This window comes from Conger conger, chromosome 7 (assembly GCF_963514075.1).
Source record: "Conger conger chromosome 7, fConCon1.1, whole genome shotgun sequence".
NCBI lineage: Eukaryota > Metazoa > Chordata > Actinopteri > Anguilliformes > Congridae > Conger > Conger conger.
In genome coordinates, this window is record NC_083766.1 from 57,543,494 (window position 1) to 57,560,993 (window position 17,500).

At 46.8% G+C, this 17,500-nt stretch overlaps 1 protein-coding gene across 1 annotated transcript in view; it reads right to left on the reverse strand.

Annotated features, from left to right (window-relative positions):
* LOC133133174 (FRAS1-related extracellular matrix protein 2-like) overlaps positions 1–17,500 on the reverse strand; it is an 85,490-nt gene that overhangs the window by 49,433 nt on the left and 18,557 nt on the right. Inside the window, exon 3 of the mRNA XM_061249239.1 lies at positions 437–583. Coding sequence (XP_061105223.1) covers positions 437–583 — 147 coding nt within the window. The remainder of the gene's footprint in view (positions 1–436; positions 584–17,500) is intronic.

Below are 17,500 nucleotides of genomic sequence, written 5' to 3' on the forward strand. Positions count from 1 at the left end.
TCCTGGTTGGACACCTTTTAAGGTTTCTCAGACAGACAGGTGCTCACGGCTGGACATACACTCAGTGCGCACTTTATTAGGTATTTAATCGACTTATTTCTTTGGACTTATTGGTCTTCTACACATGCATGTGTGTCTGTGGACAGGTGAGTGTGTGCGCAATAAGTAAGTCAGTCAGTGGCAGTGGGGCGGCCTGTAGCGTAGTGGTTAAGGTAAATGACTGCGACACGCAAGGTTGGTGGTTCTAATCCCGGTGTAGCCACCATAAGATCCGCACAGCCGTTGGGCCCTTGAGCAAGGCCCTTAACCCTGCATTGCTCCAGGGGAGGACTGTCTCCTGCTTAGTCTAATCAACTGTACGTCGCTCTGGATAAGAGCGTCCGCCAAATGCCATTAATGTAATGTAATGAGAAGAAGAGGCCGGTTGTCTACTCACTGACGAAGGAGGTCTCTCCCAGGTAACCCCGGCGTTTCAGCACCACCTCCAGAAACTTGGCGTCTTCGTCCACGACGTAGTACTCCCTCTCCAAGGACACCCAGGCCCAGTTCAGCCGGAACACCTGGTTCTTCAGCTTGTTGCCTCCTGAACGACGACACGAACACAGCAGTTAGCGTCCGTCAGTGCCGCGACAAACACCTAAAAGGAGTTCGCAGCGACCTTTCCGACCCCGGGATAGACGGTGTTTTTAAAGGAACCCAGAGGAATGGCGGTGCCATGTCTCAAAGTCACTTTATTTTACACTCGTGCACTCTTGAAGCGCACGTCAGAAAATAAAGAGCGCCAAGCAACAAGCTTTCACGACGCCTCGTCTCCAAGTCACACAAATCTGGGCTTTTGAAAGGGTGGCATAAACGCTCGGTGCGTTCCCCGCTGAAAGCTTTTTGGAGGACAGTGCTCTCCAAAGGTCAATAACAGTGCACTGGATTGGGCTATGTGGTCGTATCTCTCCAGAAAACTAAAATTATCAGCAAGAACAATAGTCGATTCAATTTTATTTGTGTAGCACTTTACTTTAGAGGACTGCCACAAAGACACAGAGTAGCAGAAGGGCAAACACCCGGCCTGAACTCCCAAATAGCAAGCACATGAGGTACAAAACGATATCGACAACACGGGTACTGATGGAGATCATTAGAAACCCCAACCAGTAACTTGTACTTAATTGGTATTAATTTGACATTCATAGGCATTCGCAATTAAAACAATAACAAGGCTAAGGTTACGCGATGAACTGTTCACAACCCCGCCCCGTATTCTGGCCAATTAGGTGTCAGTAAACTCCTCTGCAAATGAGAGGTGGGCAGCTGCTGCACCTCATTTCCTCCTACTTTCACGGTGAGAGATTCAGCCAAACCACTGACAGGGCACAATGTTTCCATGGCGATGCCTAATGGCCTATTTTATAATTAAGAGAGGAGGTGACTACCTCGCCCCGTGTCTGCGTTACTTTCTCTGCCTCTTTTGAAGTTTCCATTCAAAGCAGAGCCATTCCTGGAGGGCACTGCGGCCTGTGAGGTTCTAACCACAAACACCTACAAACACACACACAAACACACACACACACACACACACACACACACAAACATACACACACACACAAACACACACACACACACAAACACACACACATACACATGCAAACACACACATAAACATACACACACAAACACACGCAAACACACACATAAACATACACACACACAAAAACACACAAATATACACAAACATACACACACAGACACACATACATACACACTCACACACACTCACAAACACACACACACAAACATACACACACAAACAAACACACACAGACACGCACAAGCATACATACACATCCATTTACATTTTACATTTTTGTCATTTAGCTGACGCTTTTAATCAAAAGCAACTTACATCCACACACACACTCACACACAAACAAACACACACACACGCACAAGCATACATACACACACACATACACACATACACACACACACAATGCATTGAAGCAAATGCCCACAGATGCATACAGACGCATGCACACAATCTATCTGTCTGCTTTGCATGGTCTTCGCTGACAGCTTAGTGAGAAACTCACTGCAAAGTTTTTGTGAATGAGGAGAAGCTGATGAAGTGTTTCCTAGCGACTGACCGCTGAGGTGAAGGTCATTAATGCAGTTACCAATTAACTGCCCACACATACCCCCCTGCCATGCTTCAAACGCCTCCACACTCTAAAACAAACACTCAGGTCAGCCTCCATGTCACAAACAGCCTTTCTCTCTGTGATTCACGCATCCTCTCCCATTATAGACCCGACTAAAACATGAAACATGCACATAGATTCTCTCATTGATTTTCAAAAACATAAATCTGTAGCGGAAATGAGCCTAACTTTGTAAGTGCTGAATTAACGCTGAACATTTTACTGTGTGCACTAAATACCAGACATAAACACCACCCTTAAGCAAAAGCCTGTCCTACGCATCATTGCAGTATGTCAGCTACACACAGAACCGATAGGGGGGCGGCCTGTAGCATAGCGGCTAGGCTACATGACTACGGTCTGGACGGCCGGGGGCTCAAGCCCCGGAGTAGCCACAGTAAGGTCCGCACAGCTGCTGAGGCCCTGGACCCTGCATTGCTCCCCGGGCGCCTCACGGTGGCTGCACGCCGCTCCTAAGTAACTAGGATGGGTCAAATGCAGAGGACAAATTACCCCACAATGCGCATGATATCTTCTTCTTCTTCTTCTTCTAACGAGCAACATAATCAGCTGCTTAACGCCCCTGACCACCAGGGGGCCCACACGACTCAGCCTGAACTACTCAGCGTGGCCCTACCTAACTCTACCTCGTCAGAGAGAGCCCTGAGTCTCCCCGTTCTGCTCCGAGTCACGGCTTTTATTCCCGCAAAACTTCCCCGCGGCGGGAAGCTGGAGCTGTGAAAACAAGACTCCGGGGGGAAACGTCTGTGTCTACGCCGTGCCAGGATCCCGACCGATCCGCCCCTGCGGGCTCGATAAGTCCTGATGGATGCCCTCTTTAAAAAGGCTGGCATTGAGCATGTCAAATAAGCTTAAAGAATAAAATCACTGAAGGTGGTCTTGTAAAAAAAAAAAACTTGTGATTACGCAGGAACATATTACCGATGCAAGATCGTAAATCGCTGTAATAATCCCCACAAATACACCATTTGCGCTTAAAAACTCATTACAAGTGAAAGTAGCACACATTTTACTGCAAATATTTTAAATCTGGCTAACTTCTATTCCATTGTATCTCAATAAAATATACGTTCACATAACACACATTTCAGTGTGAAGATTTTAAAACTGGCCAACTTTACTTTGTATACTTTATCTCAATAAAGTATATGTTCACATTTTTCCAAAACTATGAAAAGACAAATACTTTGTTGTTTTTAGAAAGAAAAACAGGTTTAACATTGCTCATTTCACACCCCTTCTTAGTAAAAGATAGCTCTATATGTCCACGTTACTCGAACAACCTGAAATCATCTCTTTCACAGCATTGGAAAACTATGAAAAGAGACGATCTAATGATCTGAATATTCTCCACAAAGAGAATACAGAAATGGAGCCACCATGGTGTGTGGCACGGTGTCTACCGTTGGTGGAGACAGCAGATGAATCAAATTCAATGTTGTCGTTTCATTATAACAGCTAGCTGCCACACCCATCTTCTTTGTGTTTTTTGAGCTCACTATGAGCTAACTATGCTGTGCACACCGTCTCTGGCTAGGCAGAATGACTTCAGCTCTGCATTACTGACATGCGATTTGTTTAGGACCCCCCCACTAATTTACTTTGCCGTAGCCTTGAGCTACGTCAGAACGCCATTGGTCTTGCTCAGGGAAAAATGCCTTTAACGCAGACAGAACGGAACATGAGCAGGCCTGGGGGTTACTGGCTTACATTATACAACAAATTATTATGAAATTAAATTATTTATTGGTTAAAGGGAACAAAACTTTTTGTAAAAGTGGATGTCTTATTATTTTGGCATTATTAGTGCATGACGTAATGCTTTTCCAGCAATGTCTTCTCAGTTTTTAACATGAATCATCAGATGATAGGCAATTCGGTGAAAGCAGAATAAAATTTAAGTTATTGTAAGAGACATCCAGGTCTGTCATTATATGCTTTTATCCAAAGTGACATACACTAAGTACATACCAAAGGCCAACTACAGAACGCAGGTCAGATCAGGTGCAATTATCACACAGTCTATTTCTCATGGAAAATAAAGGTTCAATACTAAAATAATCCTGTTTCCTTCTGTGGTCTCCCGAGTGACTCTCTCGGCGTCAGCAACACGAAACAATCCGAACACTCCCCGCACAAATTAAGCTCCTTTCGTCACGAAAAGAAGAGGCCCGAATTTGGCTTCGTAAAAGGCACGGCGCCTCTGACCGAAAAGCCTTGTCTACTTCACGTTGTTGAGGCATTTTCTCGGTCTTCCAGGCGACGCCTCAGAGGTGGGGGACACCCCGCCGTCTCACCTCTCCCCGAAATTTCCGCAGTGCCAGGGGCTGGAAAAGGGGGTGAGAAAAGATCTAGAATCTTCTCGGATTCACAGTCCTTCCTCGCCACTGATTGTAAAGTACCAGCGGCAGCGAATTAGCCAATAACACCACCAGATATTTGAAAGATTTTTTTTGATAAAAGAAATAATGACCTCAGCCTTTTGTGCGATTGCAGTCAGGCTGTGTCCACAGAGTGAGACTGTTAGCAGTGGTGCAGGCTGAAGATTGCTTTCGGTGAGAACATTTGAAACCTCTTGTTTGTCACAGACTTGACCTCCCTTGACTCCGCACAGAAATGGACAGGCATAAGTGCAGCTAGAGTGTTCACACTTTCCTGTGGGGGAGAGACAGAGAGAGAGATAGAGAGGGGAGGAGACACAGAGGGAGAGAGAAGGGGGGAGACAGAGAGGGAGAGGGGAGGGGAAAGAGAGAAAGAGAGAGATAGAAAGGGAGAGGGAGAGGGAGAGAGAGATATAGAGAAAGAAATGGAGAGGGGGAGAGAGAGAGAGAGAGAGAGAGGGAGGGGGGTCCCTGAAGTAAGGAGAATGGGGAAAAGTGCTTTGGGGCTTGGCTTACAACTCCCGTTCTTTCTCTGAGAGACTGCTACATTCTGTCATGAGAACCTGAACTGAAAGACATTTCTTTAGGTAAGGCAGTGGATCTCATTTATACTTTAATATATACTCAGTGAGCACTTTATAAGGTATTTATTAGACTTATTAAGTCTTCTGCTGCTGTAGCCTATCCACTAAAGAGGTTTGATGCCTTGTGTGTTCAGAGATGCTCTTCTGCGTACCACTGTTGTAATGGGTGGTTATTTGCATTACTGTCACCTTCCTGTAAGCTTTGGCCAGTCTGGCCATTCTCCTCTGACGTCTCTCATTAACAAGGCGTTTCTCTCTGCAGAACAGCTGCTCACTGGATGTTTTTTTGTTTTCCCGCACTATTCTCTGCGAACTCAAGACGCTGCTGTGTATGAAAATCCCCAGAGATCGGCAGCCAACAAGCATTCCACAAAGTCACTTAGATCACATTTTTTCCCCATTCTGATGGTTGATGTGAACATTAACTGAAGCTCTTGACCCGTATCTACATGATCGCATGCAATGCACTGCTGCCACACAATTGGCTGATTAGATACTCGCATGAATAAGTAGGTGTACATGTATTCCTAATAAAGTGCTCAGTGAGTGTATACCTTAAATATATACAGTAGCTATAGCTTAAAATCCCACACTTGCACTTTATTCGAACAATTAGCTAACAAGCAATATTAATCTAACATCATTCATGTTAATGCCAATGCCTACCTAACAGCCATACTGTATTGTGATTCTAGAAGCTCCCTTTTTTCCCTGTAAACGACTCATTTACATCTTTACCAAGAAGGTCGTTTGCTCTTTTCAGAACCACTCATCTGCCCATGCAGATTTCTGAGGGGTGAATCTCCGTGCAGTTAACCTCCGCCATTCCGTCGGTGTAACCGCAGTTGCCCCCGCTCGCGGAACACAAAGGCCATCGGTTCTTTCATCTCTTCTGTTTCTTTAGAGTGCAAATTGCGCTTTACAATGTTGTTGTGGGGAAAGTCTGAATATACCAGTTTTTTTTCTGAGTCGCAGAATCTGGAAGCAGGAGCGCGCCCCGCGTTTGCGATTGAGGAAGGGGGGGCGGGCGGGCTGGAATTCACGGGTCCACGTTCCCCCCCACAGCCCTCACACACACACACACACACACACACACACACACCAGTGTCAGAGGAGTTAGAGATGAAGCGATGTAGACAGCGCTGCACACTGAGCACTGTGAGCGGCCGCAGTGCTCAGCACCGCACGCCGGCCGTCTTCGCCGTCTCTCACGGACACCGATGAGGCCAATTTGGCTGCAACTGACGGCAAAAAAAAAAAAAAATCATAAAAATAAAAAAATAAACTTTCTGCGCAAAGGAACTGGCTGCTACGAAAGACGTCGGACAACAAAGACTCCGCTGTGTCTCGGAATTTTACCGTGCAATTAAGCAATTAATACATCATCAACATTAACTGCTTTAGATCTCCTCTTCGTCCTCTTTAATCTGGTATCCCTTTTCTGTAGACTTTTCGCTGTCAAAACAAAATCAAATTCAAAGAGACGCGCCAAGTAGCTATCACAAAGATCTTTCCGCTCAGAGGAAAGAAACAAAGATCTGAAAATGTTTCTGTCCTCTGAGAATATCATACAAATAAAACAACTTTAAAAAGCTACCAGGACTTGCCTAATAGCAGTTTTCACGGATGGCTCACTTGTAGAAATTCAGTGCGTTTTTTTTACTAGAAGCAAGGGAGAAAATGCAGAGGATTTAGAAATGAAAATTGGATTTGCGGGGAGGGCTTAGCAGACTTTCACTCTTTCTTGAAGAGGTGGAGGTGGAGGCTAATCAGTACCAGTGAAAATTAAATTTCTCCCACACAAATACAAGCCATTTATTTTTTTTACATCGGGAACAAATAATGTAGGCCTCTATTCTCTCGCTGAAAATCATTCTTTGTATACCTCCTGAAATAAACCTGCAAATCTGATTCGAATCGTATTAAATCGTGCCCGAGAATTCGAACACCTCCGGATTGGCAAAGTGAGCCCCGCTCCTCTCTCCACCTCTCACTAAATATCATTATCAGTTTTAAAGAGTAAGATTCAGACTCTACAGCCTCCGAGTTGTTCCGCTGCCTATTTGACGAGACTAAAAACTAAAAATAGTACGCTAAGTGAATGACCAGAGGTCATTCTGTTTGGTGCAGAAAGAAACCATTTGTGACTAATGACAAGAAAGTAGCATGCTAATAAAAACCCACGCTGTGGCCTCATACTTTGGCGGACATGCAAAATTTCAACAGATTTGAGATCCGCTCAACAAGCTTGGCAAGTGTACCGAAGTAACTTCAAAACTTCCACGACGGACATCAATGGGTTAAAGGGAAATAGCTTCAACAGCTTCGGATATGAAAATTTATTCTACAACATGTAGGCTTGTCTCCTTACCATTGGCATTTGTCCCAGGGGTACCCGGGATAATGTTGCATCTTAGTACATTTCTCAAAGCTCTTACCACAATGGGTGGGATTAGTTGAGGAACGTGGTGTGATTGAACGCGTACACTTTAAGGGAAGTGTCTTAGTGTTTAAGACGTCGTGCATTAACAGGGACACCCGTATCGATTTTCACAGACGGGCGACGCCAAAGACATTCACTTCCTCTCCTTCCTCCTCTCAAGCGACTCCATGAACTACCCCCCCCCCCCCCCCCCCCCCCAATTTCTTTGATTTTGACCCAATTGTAAGATGTATGGTTCGAGGCAAAATCTCAAAGAGATAATGGCAGTGCTTGGAGGTACAGTAACTGCTGATGGCATGCATCCCTGCAGGGCACACCCGTAACAATGTCCCCGCTGAGCGAACGCTTCTTCATTCAAGTGGAACTTTGAAGAGCGCCTTTGGTTCATTAGCGGGCAGCGAGGCCCTCAGTGACACCGGCAGGTGTACGGCCACAGCCAATCACAGCGGCGGGTGGTGACAGCGATGTCATCCACATCGTCATCGATCGGCCACCGGAGGCGGACCGCACAAAATAAAAGCCCAAGAGTCAGACGGGGAAGGTTAGTGCACCTAACGCTTTTATCTAGAAAAAAAAACACCCAAAAGAATATGCGTGATCTGATTCCTTCAGTCGCTAAAGACTTTGGTCACGCCATACTACAGGAGGAAAGCCTCGCAAAGGAGAGAGAGATAGATAGAGAGAGTGAGTTAGAGAGAGATAGAGGGGGGGGTTGAGCTAGAGGAAGAGAGGAAGACAAAGAGGGGACAGAGAGAGATAAAGGGAGAGAGGAAGAGATGGGGGAGAGAGAGTGAGGGAGAGAGAGGGGGTAGAGGGGGAGAGAGGGGGGAGGGAGAGAGAGGGGGAGAGAGGGGGAGGGAGATAGAGAGGGGGGAGATACAGAGAGGGGAGAGAGAGGAAGAGATGGGGGATAGAGAGAAGGGAGAGAGAGGGCGTGAGAAAGAGTTAGAGAGCGAACAAGAGTGTTAGAGAAGGTGAGAAAAAGGAAGAAACGGAGAGAAAAAGAGGGAGAGAGACTGAGAGCGAAACTACTGTACATCACAGAGGAGTTGAAAGGAAATTCGACTTGTGTGAACGGCCTCAGTACAACATCGAGCCGTATGACGGGATGGTATGTTAAAAATGTAATCTCCCTGGACAAGAGCATCTGATAAATGATGAAATGTACTGCAATGTAATGCAATGGAAATGTTATCCAGTGACGGTAACAGCTCCCCCTAAAATAAAACCTCTTCACAGGGGTCCGGAGCTCACACTCCAACGGGAAGCGCTACCAGCACGGGATGGCATTTTAAAGCTGGGGAATACAGTCCCGGGCTGTCCATAAATCTGCCCTGTTTATGCAAGCAACAGTCCCGCTTTCCATTATATCACACATACTCCACATCGTAAACAACTTTTACAGTGTCTGTATCTGCCTATGTCTGACCACAGGAGGGTGATCTAAAGATATTGCAAATGTCTGAAAGTATATGATGGGAGGTGGACTTTAACCTGCCTCCTGCGAGTGTGTGTGTGTGTGTGTGTGTGTGTTTTTGCATGTGTGTGTGTTCATGTGTGTGTGTGAGAGAGATAACTTTATCCCCAACTACAGTTATAACTCATTTATCACAGAATTCCACCGTGTACTGAAACAACACAAACCTATATAACCTGGCTAACGCTAGCTGGCTTCATAATGCATAGCAGGTCAGCTAGCCACTCACGCCCTTGCTACGCGTCTGTGTGTGTGCGTGTGCGTGTCACAATACTATGAGCAGTGCCAAGCTCAATGACATTACAGAACGAAATGTAAAATCTATCCAACAGTCCAAGCGAGTCTAGATCTAAGGTAAATTAGACTTGTTCCACGCTGCACTCCAGTCCATAAGGATAATTTGTCACCGATAATGTACATACGAAACGGCGCTTCAGAGGAAATAAACATTTTGCGCAATTATGAAATATGCACAAATGCATTACGCTGACACGGTGATAAAGTAGGTCTACGTGCAGTTAGCTTAAAGCCAAGGTTGAGTAGCGATGTCCAATCCATTTTCAGCATTTAATGGCAACTTTCGCTATAAATTATTCAACTAGCGCAAAGGTTTATTTGATGTGACCTTTCCAATGAAGTTATGAGCTCTCTGCGACAGAGAGTGGCCTTGGTGGAAACGTTTTTACGGCGGTCTGAGAGAGGAGCGAGCCAGCACACGGCCGTTCAGAAGACAAGGCCAGGCTAACAGATATCAGAGAGCAACAACAATCAGACAGCAACAACAATCGGCACAAACACCGGCCCTGTGGGAGTGGAGTGGGGCCGGCTCCGTATCCAGGCAAGAGCAGGTTAAAGTGTGCAGGGAGGCCGTCCATTTTAGGATTTTGTGCCAACCTTCGGCTCTTAATTGTTTAATTAGCTCAATTACATTCGGGACTGACATTTGTGCAAGTGCCACTTACAACCTGTGACATCGGGCTGGGGGACGCCACTGGTCACAGAGGTGGACAGATCAGATTAAAAGAATGGCTGCCGTACTGCCATTTATTAACAAACTTAGACCAAAAGCTCCTTAAATCAAAATAAGGCCAATCTGGCAACCCGAAATGCAGTATAATATTACATTAAATCAAAACGAGAACAAATAATGCCCGACAAAACTCTTAATGCCCTACAAACAAACGATCAGCCCAGGTCCCTCTCCACAGGACAGGGCATCAGGCCTCTTTTATAGCCCAATAATGAGGTAATTGGCCACAGCCAATTTTATTGTGCTCAAGTACAGGAGTGAGCCAGTGTAGCCTGGAGATTTTACCGTGCTCAAGTACAGGAGTGTAGTTGATGAACCTTAAGAAAACAAAACTTAGGTAATTGGTTGGAACAGAAATCAGTATGCAGACTAGCCCTCCAGGACCGGAGTTGTGCACCCCCTGATCAAGGAAATTTATCTTCTGGGATGATTGTGAGAACGTTATCCTCAGTCATCAGGTTAAGGTCTAAGTCAGTGGTTCTCACTCCTGGTCCTCGAGAGCCGCAGGGTGTGCTGGCTTTTGTTGTTACTCAGTAAGTAATCGATTAACTAAAGCAGTTAATCACAATGTTAACTCTCACCTCATCTGGTTTCTTGGGTCTTACTTGGTTGCTGATATTAAGGCAAAAACAAACCCTGCAGCTCTCCAGGACCAGGAGTGAGGACCACTGGTCTCCCCTCTATCCCTCTCTCACACTCTCTCCCTCTTTCTCCCTCTCCCTCTCTCTCTCTCATTCTCTCCCTCTCTCTCCCTCTTTCTCCCTCTCTCACTCTCCCTCTTTCTCCCTCTCTCATTCTCTCTCCCTCTCACCCTCTCTCCCTCTTTTTCCCTCTCTCTCTCTCTCTCTCTCGCTCTCACTCTCTCCCTCTCTCTGTCTCATCCCCTCTCTCTCCCTCTCCCTCTCACCCTCTCGCTCCCTCTCTCTCCCTCTCACACTCTGTCCCTCTCTCTCTCTATTTCTCCTTTCATCTATTTTCTTTCCATCTCAGTTCAATCCAATTGAATGTGCTTTTTCCACAAATCCTCACATCTCAATTAGCAACGAATGACTGACAGGCCGCCTAACATACAGTATAAAAAATACATCACAGCTAACGAGGCTACGGACCAGCCGAGAGGTAGAAACAAACTCGTATCTCAATGGAAGGAGAAGGGAATCTCCAATGCCTCTTTAGTCTCCGCATGAAACGAAGCAGAAGCTACTCTGTCAAGCCAAGAGAGAGAGAGATAGAGAGAGTGTGTGATAGAGAGAGAGAGAACGGAGAACAGAGAGAGATACAAAGACAGAGACAGACAGATTCAGGGGTTCACAGTGGGGGCAAAAACCTGTATGAAGGGAGGTGGCTTCATTTAGGGCACACACAGAGTCAGGTCTCTACAACACCACCAGCCGCCAGTTTGCTGTCCTTTGTCTGACTGGCTGTAAAAGCCCCTTTGGAGAGGGTCTGAAACTCAGTTCTTTAAATAACATGAGCTGAACCCTTACAAAAAAACATAGCAGACAAACACACATATGGAAACACACACATAGACGCACGCACACACACACACACACACACACATATATATATACACACACACAAACTTATTTCTTCCATAGACAGAAAGTTGAAATAGTCACCTTGGACTATGATGTTTAAAAATAAATTTTGAAATTCTTTCTGTAGGGGAGCAGAAATAGAATAATCTAAAATCATCGTCTTGGTCTATGATGTATGTATAAAACTCTTTTCTTGGTTACAGAGTGAAAACTGGATTCTGAAATAGTCACCTTGGACTATGATGTTTAAAAACTCTTTAGTCGAGGGGAAATAGAAGAATCGGAAACCGTCATCTTGGTCAATGATGTATAACAACTCTTTTCTCTGTAACAAAGCGAAAACTGGACTCTGAAATAGTCATCTTGGTCTATGATGTTTAAAAACCCTGCTGTCCTTAGCAGAGCAGAAACAGAGGACTGGAATAGTCATCTTGGTCTATGACGTTTAAAAACCTGGCTTTCCTTAGCAGAGCATAAACAGAGGACTCTGAAATAGTCATCTTGGTCTATGATGTTTAAAAACCCTGCTTTACTTAGCAGAGCAGAAACAGAGGACTCTGAAATAGTCATCTTGGTCTATGATGTTTAAAAACCCTGCTTTCCTTAGCAGAGCAGAAACAGAGGACTCTGGAATAGTCGTCTTGGTCTATGATGTTTAAAAACCCTGCTTTCCTTAGCAGAGCAGAAACAGAGGACTCTGGAATAGTCGTCTTGGTCTGTGATGTTTAAAAACCCTGCTTTCCTTAGCAGAGCAGAAACAGAGGTCTCTGGAATAGTCGTCTTGGTCTATGATGTTTAAAACCTCTTCTTTCTTTAGCAGAGCGGAACTGTAGAGCCATCCTCCGTGCACTCTGCCCGTGATAATGAGGTGCACTCTTCAGAGGGCAAAAAGTAGGAAATCTGAAAAAAGCACCACTGAGTCTCCACTCCTATACGGTCAGGAATGCTGTCCTCCGAACAGCAAAACGGCCAGTTTATTCAACATGTCGGTGAAATGGGGATCACATACTCGATCAGTATAAAATGTACCCTCCATGTGCTCTATCGCAGTCAGACCTGAGTCAAATACATAACGATCAACTGATCTTGTCTAGTGCAACTGAGCCAACCCAGAGGACCAGATTTCATGGAGTTCCAATACACCAGACAAGCTCAGTCAAGCACAGAAAAGTATTTAAATCCAAAACAGTTACATATTTGACCCAGGTCTGATCAGAGTCGATCAAACACAAATTGTTTTGCTGTAAAGCCTTCTGAAGCTGGTGTGAAGGACCTTTTAAGATTCTGAAACATCAGTGGACCAACAAGTAGCCTACCCAAGTACACAACGCACCTTTGATTAGGCCTGTTACAATTCAGCTAGTTAGCAAACGCTCGCACTCAAAGCAACACAGTCAATCGCAGCTGGATATTAATTGGTGTCGTTCAGGTTAAGTACTCTGCCCAGGGGTACAACAGCAGGGCTCAACCAGGGAATTTAACTTGCTGCAAGCCTAGTTCCCTAACCATTACACAACACTGTTACCCAGTGACATAGCCTCAGCGCAGAGGGACAGCTAGTGTGGATTTCAAAGCAGGCGCGCTACAATGCCCACTGATAATGAAAACAGTCATCACTGCTACTGGCAGTGGGGTTGTAATCTTCACCACCGACATGCTTAGCGTCTCCCGAATAGTTTTCCCTCACGGAAACAAAACACCGCGCCAGGATGAAGAAGAAACATCTGCGGCCTTAGAGAACATTAACCCGGGGTTTTAAGAGGTTTTAAGAGGTCTTAAGAGCGGCCCGCCCGCTCAAAGGAACTGCAGGCCACAGACGGGAGTTAAATGACCCCAATCTGTCCTTTTTACCCCTGAGGTCTGTCTGGCACCCCGCCGTTCTCCCCCCACCCCCCGGCCACTTGACTTGCCCCGAGGTCTTTACGACTGGCCGTTCTTCCTCTAAAGAAAACAGAAGGGTGTTTAGCCTTATTGACCGCCGTTAGCCTCGGCTGCTCCCAAAGTCAACCTTTCAACCCCTGAGGCAGTTAGTCTGCCCCCTCCACCCCCCCCCATCCCGTTCCACAGCAACACCAACAGCTACCCCCCCCCGCCCCCCCGCTCCCTCCCCCGAAACCCCGGTAATGTAGCCCACAGCAGCTCCTGCAGCTATCCGTCCCCAGAGCCACTTCACATTCTTGGAGTGCTGGTAGTGTGATGGGGAGGGTTAAGGGGGCACACACACACTCGCGCACACATAAACATACACACACACAAACAAGTACACAGGCGCACACACACACGTACACGCACACATAGTCACACATGCTCACACACACACAGGGACACACACACACACACATTCACACACACACACACACACACACACTCAAACACATATACACACACTCACAGACACACACACAGGGACACACACACACGCACACACATTCACACATGCTCACACACACATTCACACACACACACTCACACACACATATACACACACTCACACACACACACCCACACACATATACACACACTCACACACAGACACACACACACACTCACACACACAAACACACACACACATGCACACACAGCTCCTGTGCCTGGCTCCTACAGGCTCAGAAAGGCATCCCAGGCAGGACTGGATCTCCCAGGGAAAGCTGTTTCTCTAATCCCCCTGCCTGCCCTCCTCTCTGACGGCTAACCCACCAAACACGGATAAAACCACACACAAAAAGTCCAAAGTTTGGCATCCTGATTCACCCCCTCACGTAAAGAAACAGGGGCTGCTGTCCAGCAGGAATAAATACTTTAACGAGCTGCAGAAACATGGCCGTACAAAAAAACAAAAACAGTGCATGACGCCCAACACGTGCCACATGGCCAGGCCTGACCCCCTCTCTGGGGGCTGCCCCCTGCTGCTCGGGGTAGGGGAACCTCCACTGACTCTGGAGCAGGGACACCCTCTCTGCACTGGCGACCTATCAAGTAGATTTAAAGGTCCTGCTTCTGACTTTTAAAGCTCTGCATGGTCTTGCACCAGATTACCTAACTAACCTGATTTCACCCTATGAGCTCCCCAGTGTCACCCTATGAGCCCCCAATGTCACCCTATGAGCCCCCCAGTGTCACCCTATGAGCCCCCCAGTGTCACCCTATGAGCCCCCAATGTCACCCTATGAGCCCCCCAGTGTCACCCTATGAGCCCCCCAGTGTCACCCTATGAGCCCCCAAGGTCACCCTATGAGCCCCCAATGTCACCCTATGAGCCCCCAATGTCACCCTATGAGCCCCCCATGTCACCCTATGAGCCCCCAAGGTCACCCTATGAGCCCCCAATGTCACCCTATGAGCCCCCAATGTCACCCTATGAGCCCCCAAGGTCACCCTATGAGCCCCCAAGGTCACCCTATGAGCCCCCAATGTCACCCTATGAGCCCCCAAGGTCACCCTATGAGCCCCCAAGGTCACCCTATGAGTCCCCAATGTCACCCTATGAGCCCCCAAGGTCACCCTATGAGCCCCCAAGGTCACCCTATGAGCCCCCCATGTCACCCTATGAGCCCCCAAGGTCACCCTATGAGCCCCCAATGTCACCCTATGAGCCCCCAATGTCACCCTATGAGCCCCCAAGGTCACCCTATGAGCCCCCCATGTCACCCTATGAGCCCCCAATGTCACCCTATGAGCCCCCAAGGTCACCCTATGAGCCCCCCATGTCACCCTATGAGCCCCCAAGGTCACCCTATGAGCCCCCCAGTGTCACCCTATGAGCCCCCAAGGTCACCCTATGAGCCCCCAAGGTCACCCTATGAGCCCCCAATGTCACCCTATGAGCCCCCAATGTCACCCTATGAGTCACTCCGTTCTGAAGATGCAGGGTACCTGGTAGTCCCAGACATATCTAAAAAAAACTGATATTTTTCATTCACTCTGTGAAGCGTCTTTGTGACAGTCTTCTGTGAAAAGCGCTCTTCAAAGGTAAATTGAATTGAATTGAATGTGAACTGAAAGGGGGGCCGGTGCTCTGGTGACAGTCAAATCCCACCAGGGGAAGTGGCCAGCACACGGCCAATCATGTCGCAGTGAGCACACGAAGCGGCAGTGCTGATTGGCCGTGATTCCGCCTCTTATCCGCCATCACTCTCCTTCTATATTCGGAGACAGCAGTGTGTGGAATGCTGAACTGTGGAGGACTGTGTGTGTGTGTGCACGTGTGTGTGTGCGTGTATGTGTGTGAGTGTGTGTGTGTATGTGTGTGTGTGTGTGTGTGTGAGTGTGTGTGTGTCCTCTCAAAGCTCCTTCATAAAGACCTTGGGCTGTAATTCATCACATTTATTTCTGGATGAACCAGAGCGTACCGTGAAAAAAAAAAACATTCGCTTAATTCACAAGACAAGGGTATTAAAGATCACATTACAGGTAACCTGCCTCTTGCTGGAAGCAGATATCCACACATGGTTTCCACTTCAACGCAATGCTGTATTAATATCTGCCTCCTGAGACAACCCTAGACTCGTTCGCTTGTGAAAGTGTCAACATCCTGATTTGCTCAATTTTTAAAGGGGCTCTTTACTGCATATTGTAGGAAAACACCTCTCGGAATTCTGGGAACTCTAGTATTTTTTTCATTCCATTTCCCTTTCATGGACAGCAAAATGCATTCTACACTTCCTGACAAGCTCCCTCCCAGTTCATCTCGGGAGTGATCGATTCCGCTGCCTCTCCTAAAAATTCCTGCAGGCGCTGACACACCCCCATGCTGAGAGAGAGGAGAACCATGTATCAAACGCTGACCCGGTCGCCGACAGACACATCGGATTGCTGACAGCGGTGAATCTTCCTTCCCGTGGTCAACCCCAAAAGATGTATCACCTGCCAAATACAAACTGGGGCGGTTTCAAATCTCCGTGAACTCCCCGCTTTCTGTAAGACGCAACAAAAAAAGGTGCTGTTTTGTAAACCCTGGTCATCATACTTTATATTCTGTTGTCTCAATTCGCTCATTCAGATTTCGCTCATAATGTATCACATAAAACAGGGGTGGCAAAGTCCAATCGTGTTGGGCACAATGTCTGGCTTTTTCAATCACTTTCCTTTCAGTTGGTACTGTAACCTTGGAAACAAGGTACATGAGCTCCAGCCAATGACAGGTTTAATTATGAATATTTACTAAAACGTACCTGGATCTTGCAGGCAGCAGTCTGACAGGGTCATGGCTGACACCTCTGACGTAAGAGGTCTGGTTGTGTAAGAGGTAGCGGCTCACCAAGCCAGCACATATGTAGCAGAGTATGTTGAGTATGGAGCTGGTCTGAACTGCTCAACCAGCTACCAGCTGTTTCAAAACATAGCTTGAGCTGGTCAAACCGTGTTGAGTATGGAGCTGGTCTGAACTGCTCAACCAGCTACCAGCTGTTTCAAAACATAGCTTGAGCTGGTCAAACCGTGTTGAGTATGGAGCTGGTCTGAACTGCTCAACCAGCTACCAGCTGTTTCAAAACATAGCTTGAGCTGGTCAAACCGTGTTGAGTATGGAGCTGGTCTGAACTGCTCAACCAGCTACCAGCTGTTTGAAAACATAGCTTGAGCTGGTCAAACTGTGTTGAGTATGGAGCTGGTCTGAACTGCTCAACCAGCTACCAGCTGTTTCAAAACATAGCTTGAGCTGGTCAAACCGTGTTGAGTATGGAGCTGGTCTGAACTGCTCAACCAGCTCCCAGCTGTTTCAAAACATAGCTTGAGCTGGTCAAACCGTGTTGAGTATGGAGCTGGTCTGAACTGCTCAACCAGCTCCCAGCTGTTTCAAAACATAGCTTGAGCTGGTCAAACCGTGTTGAGTA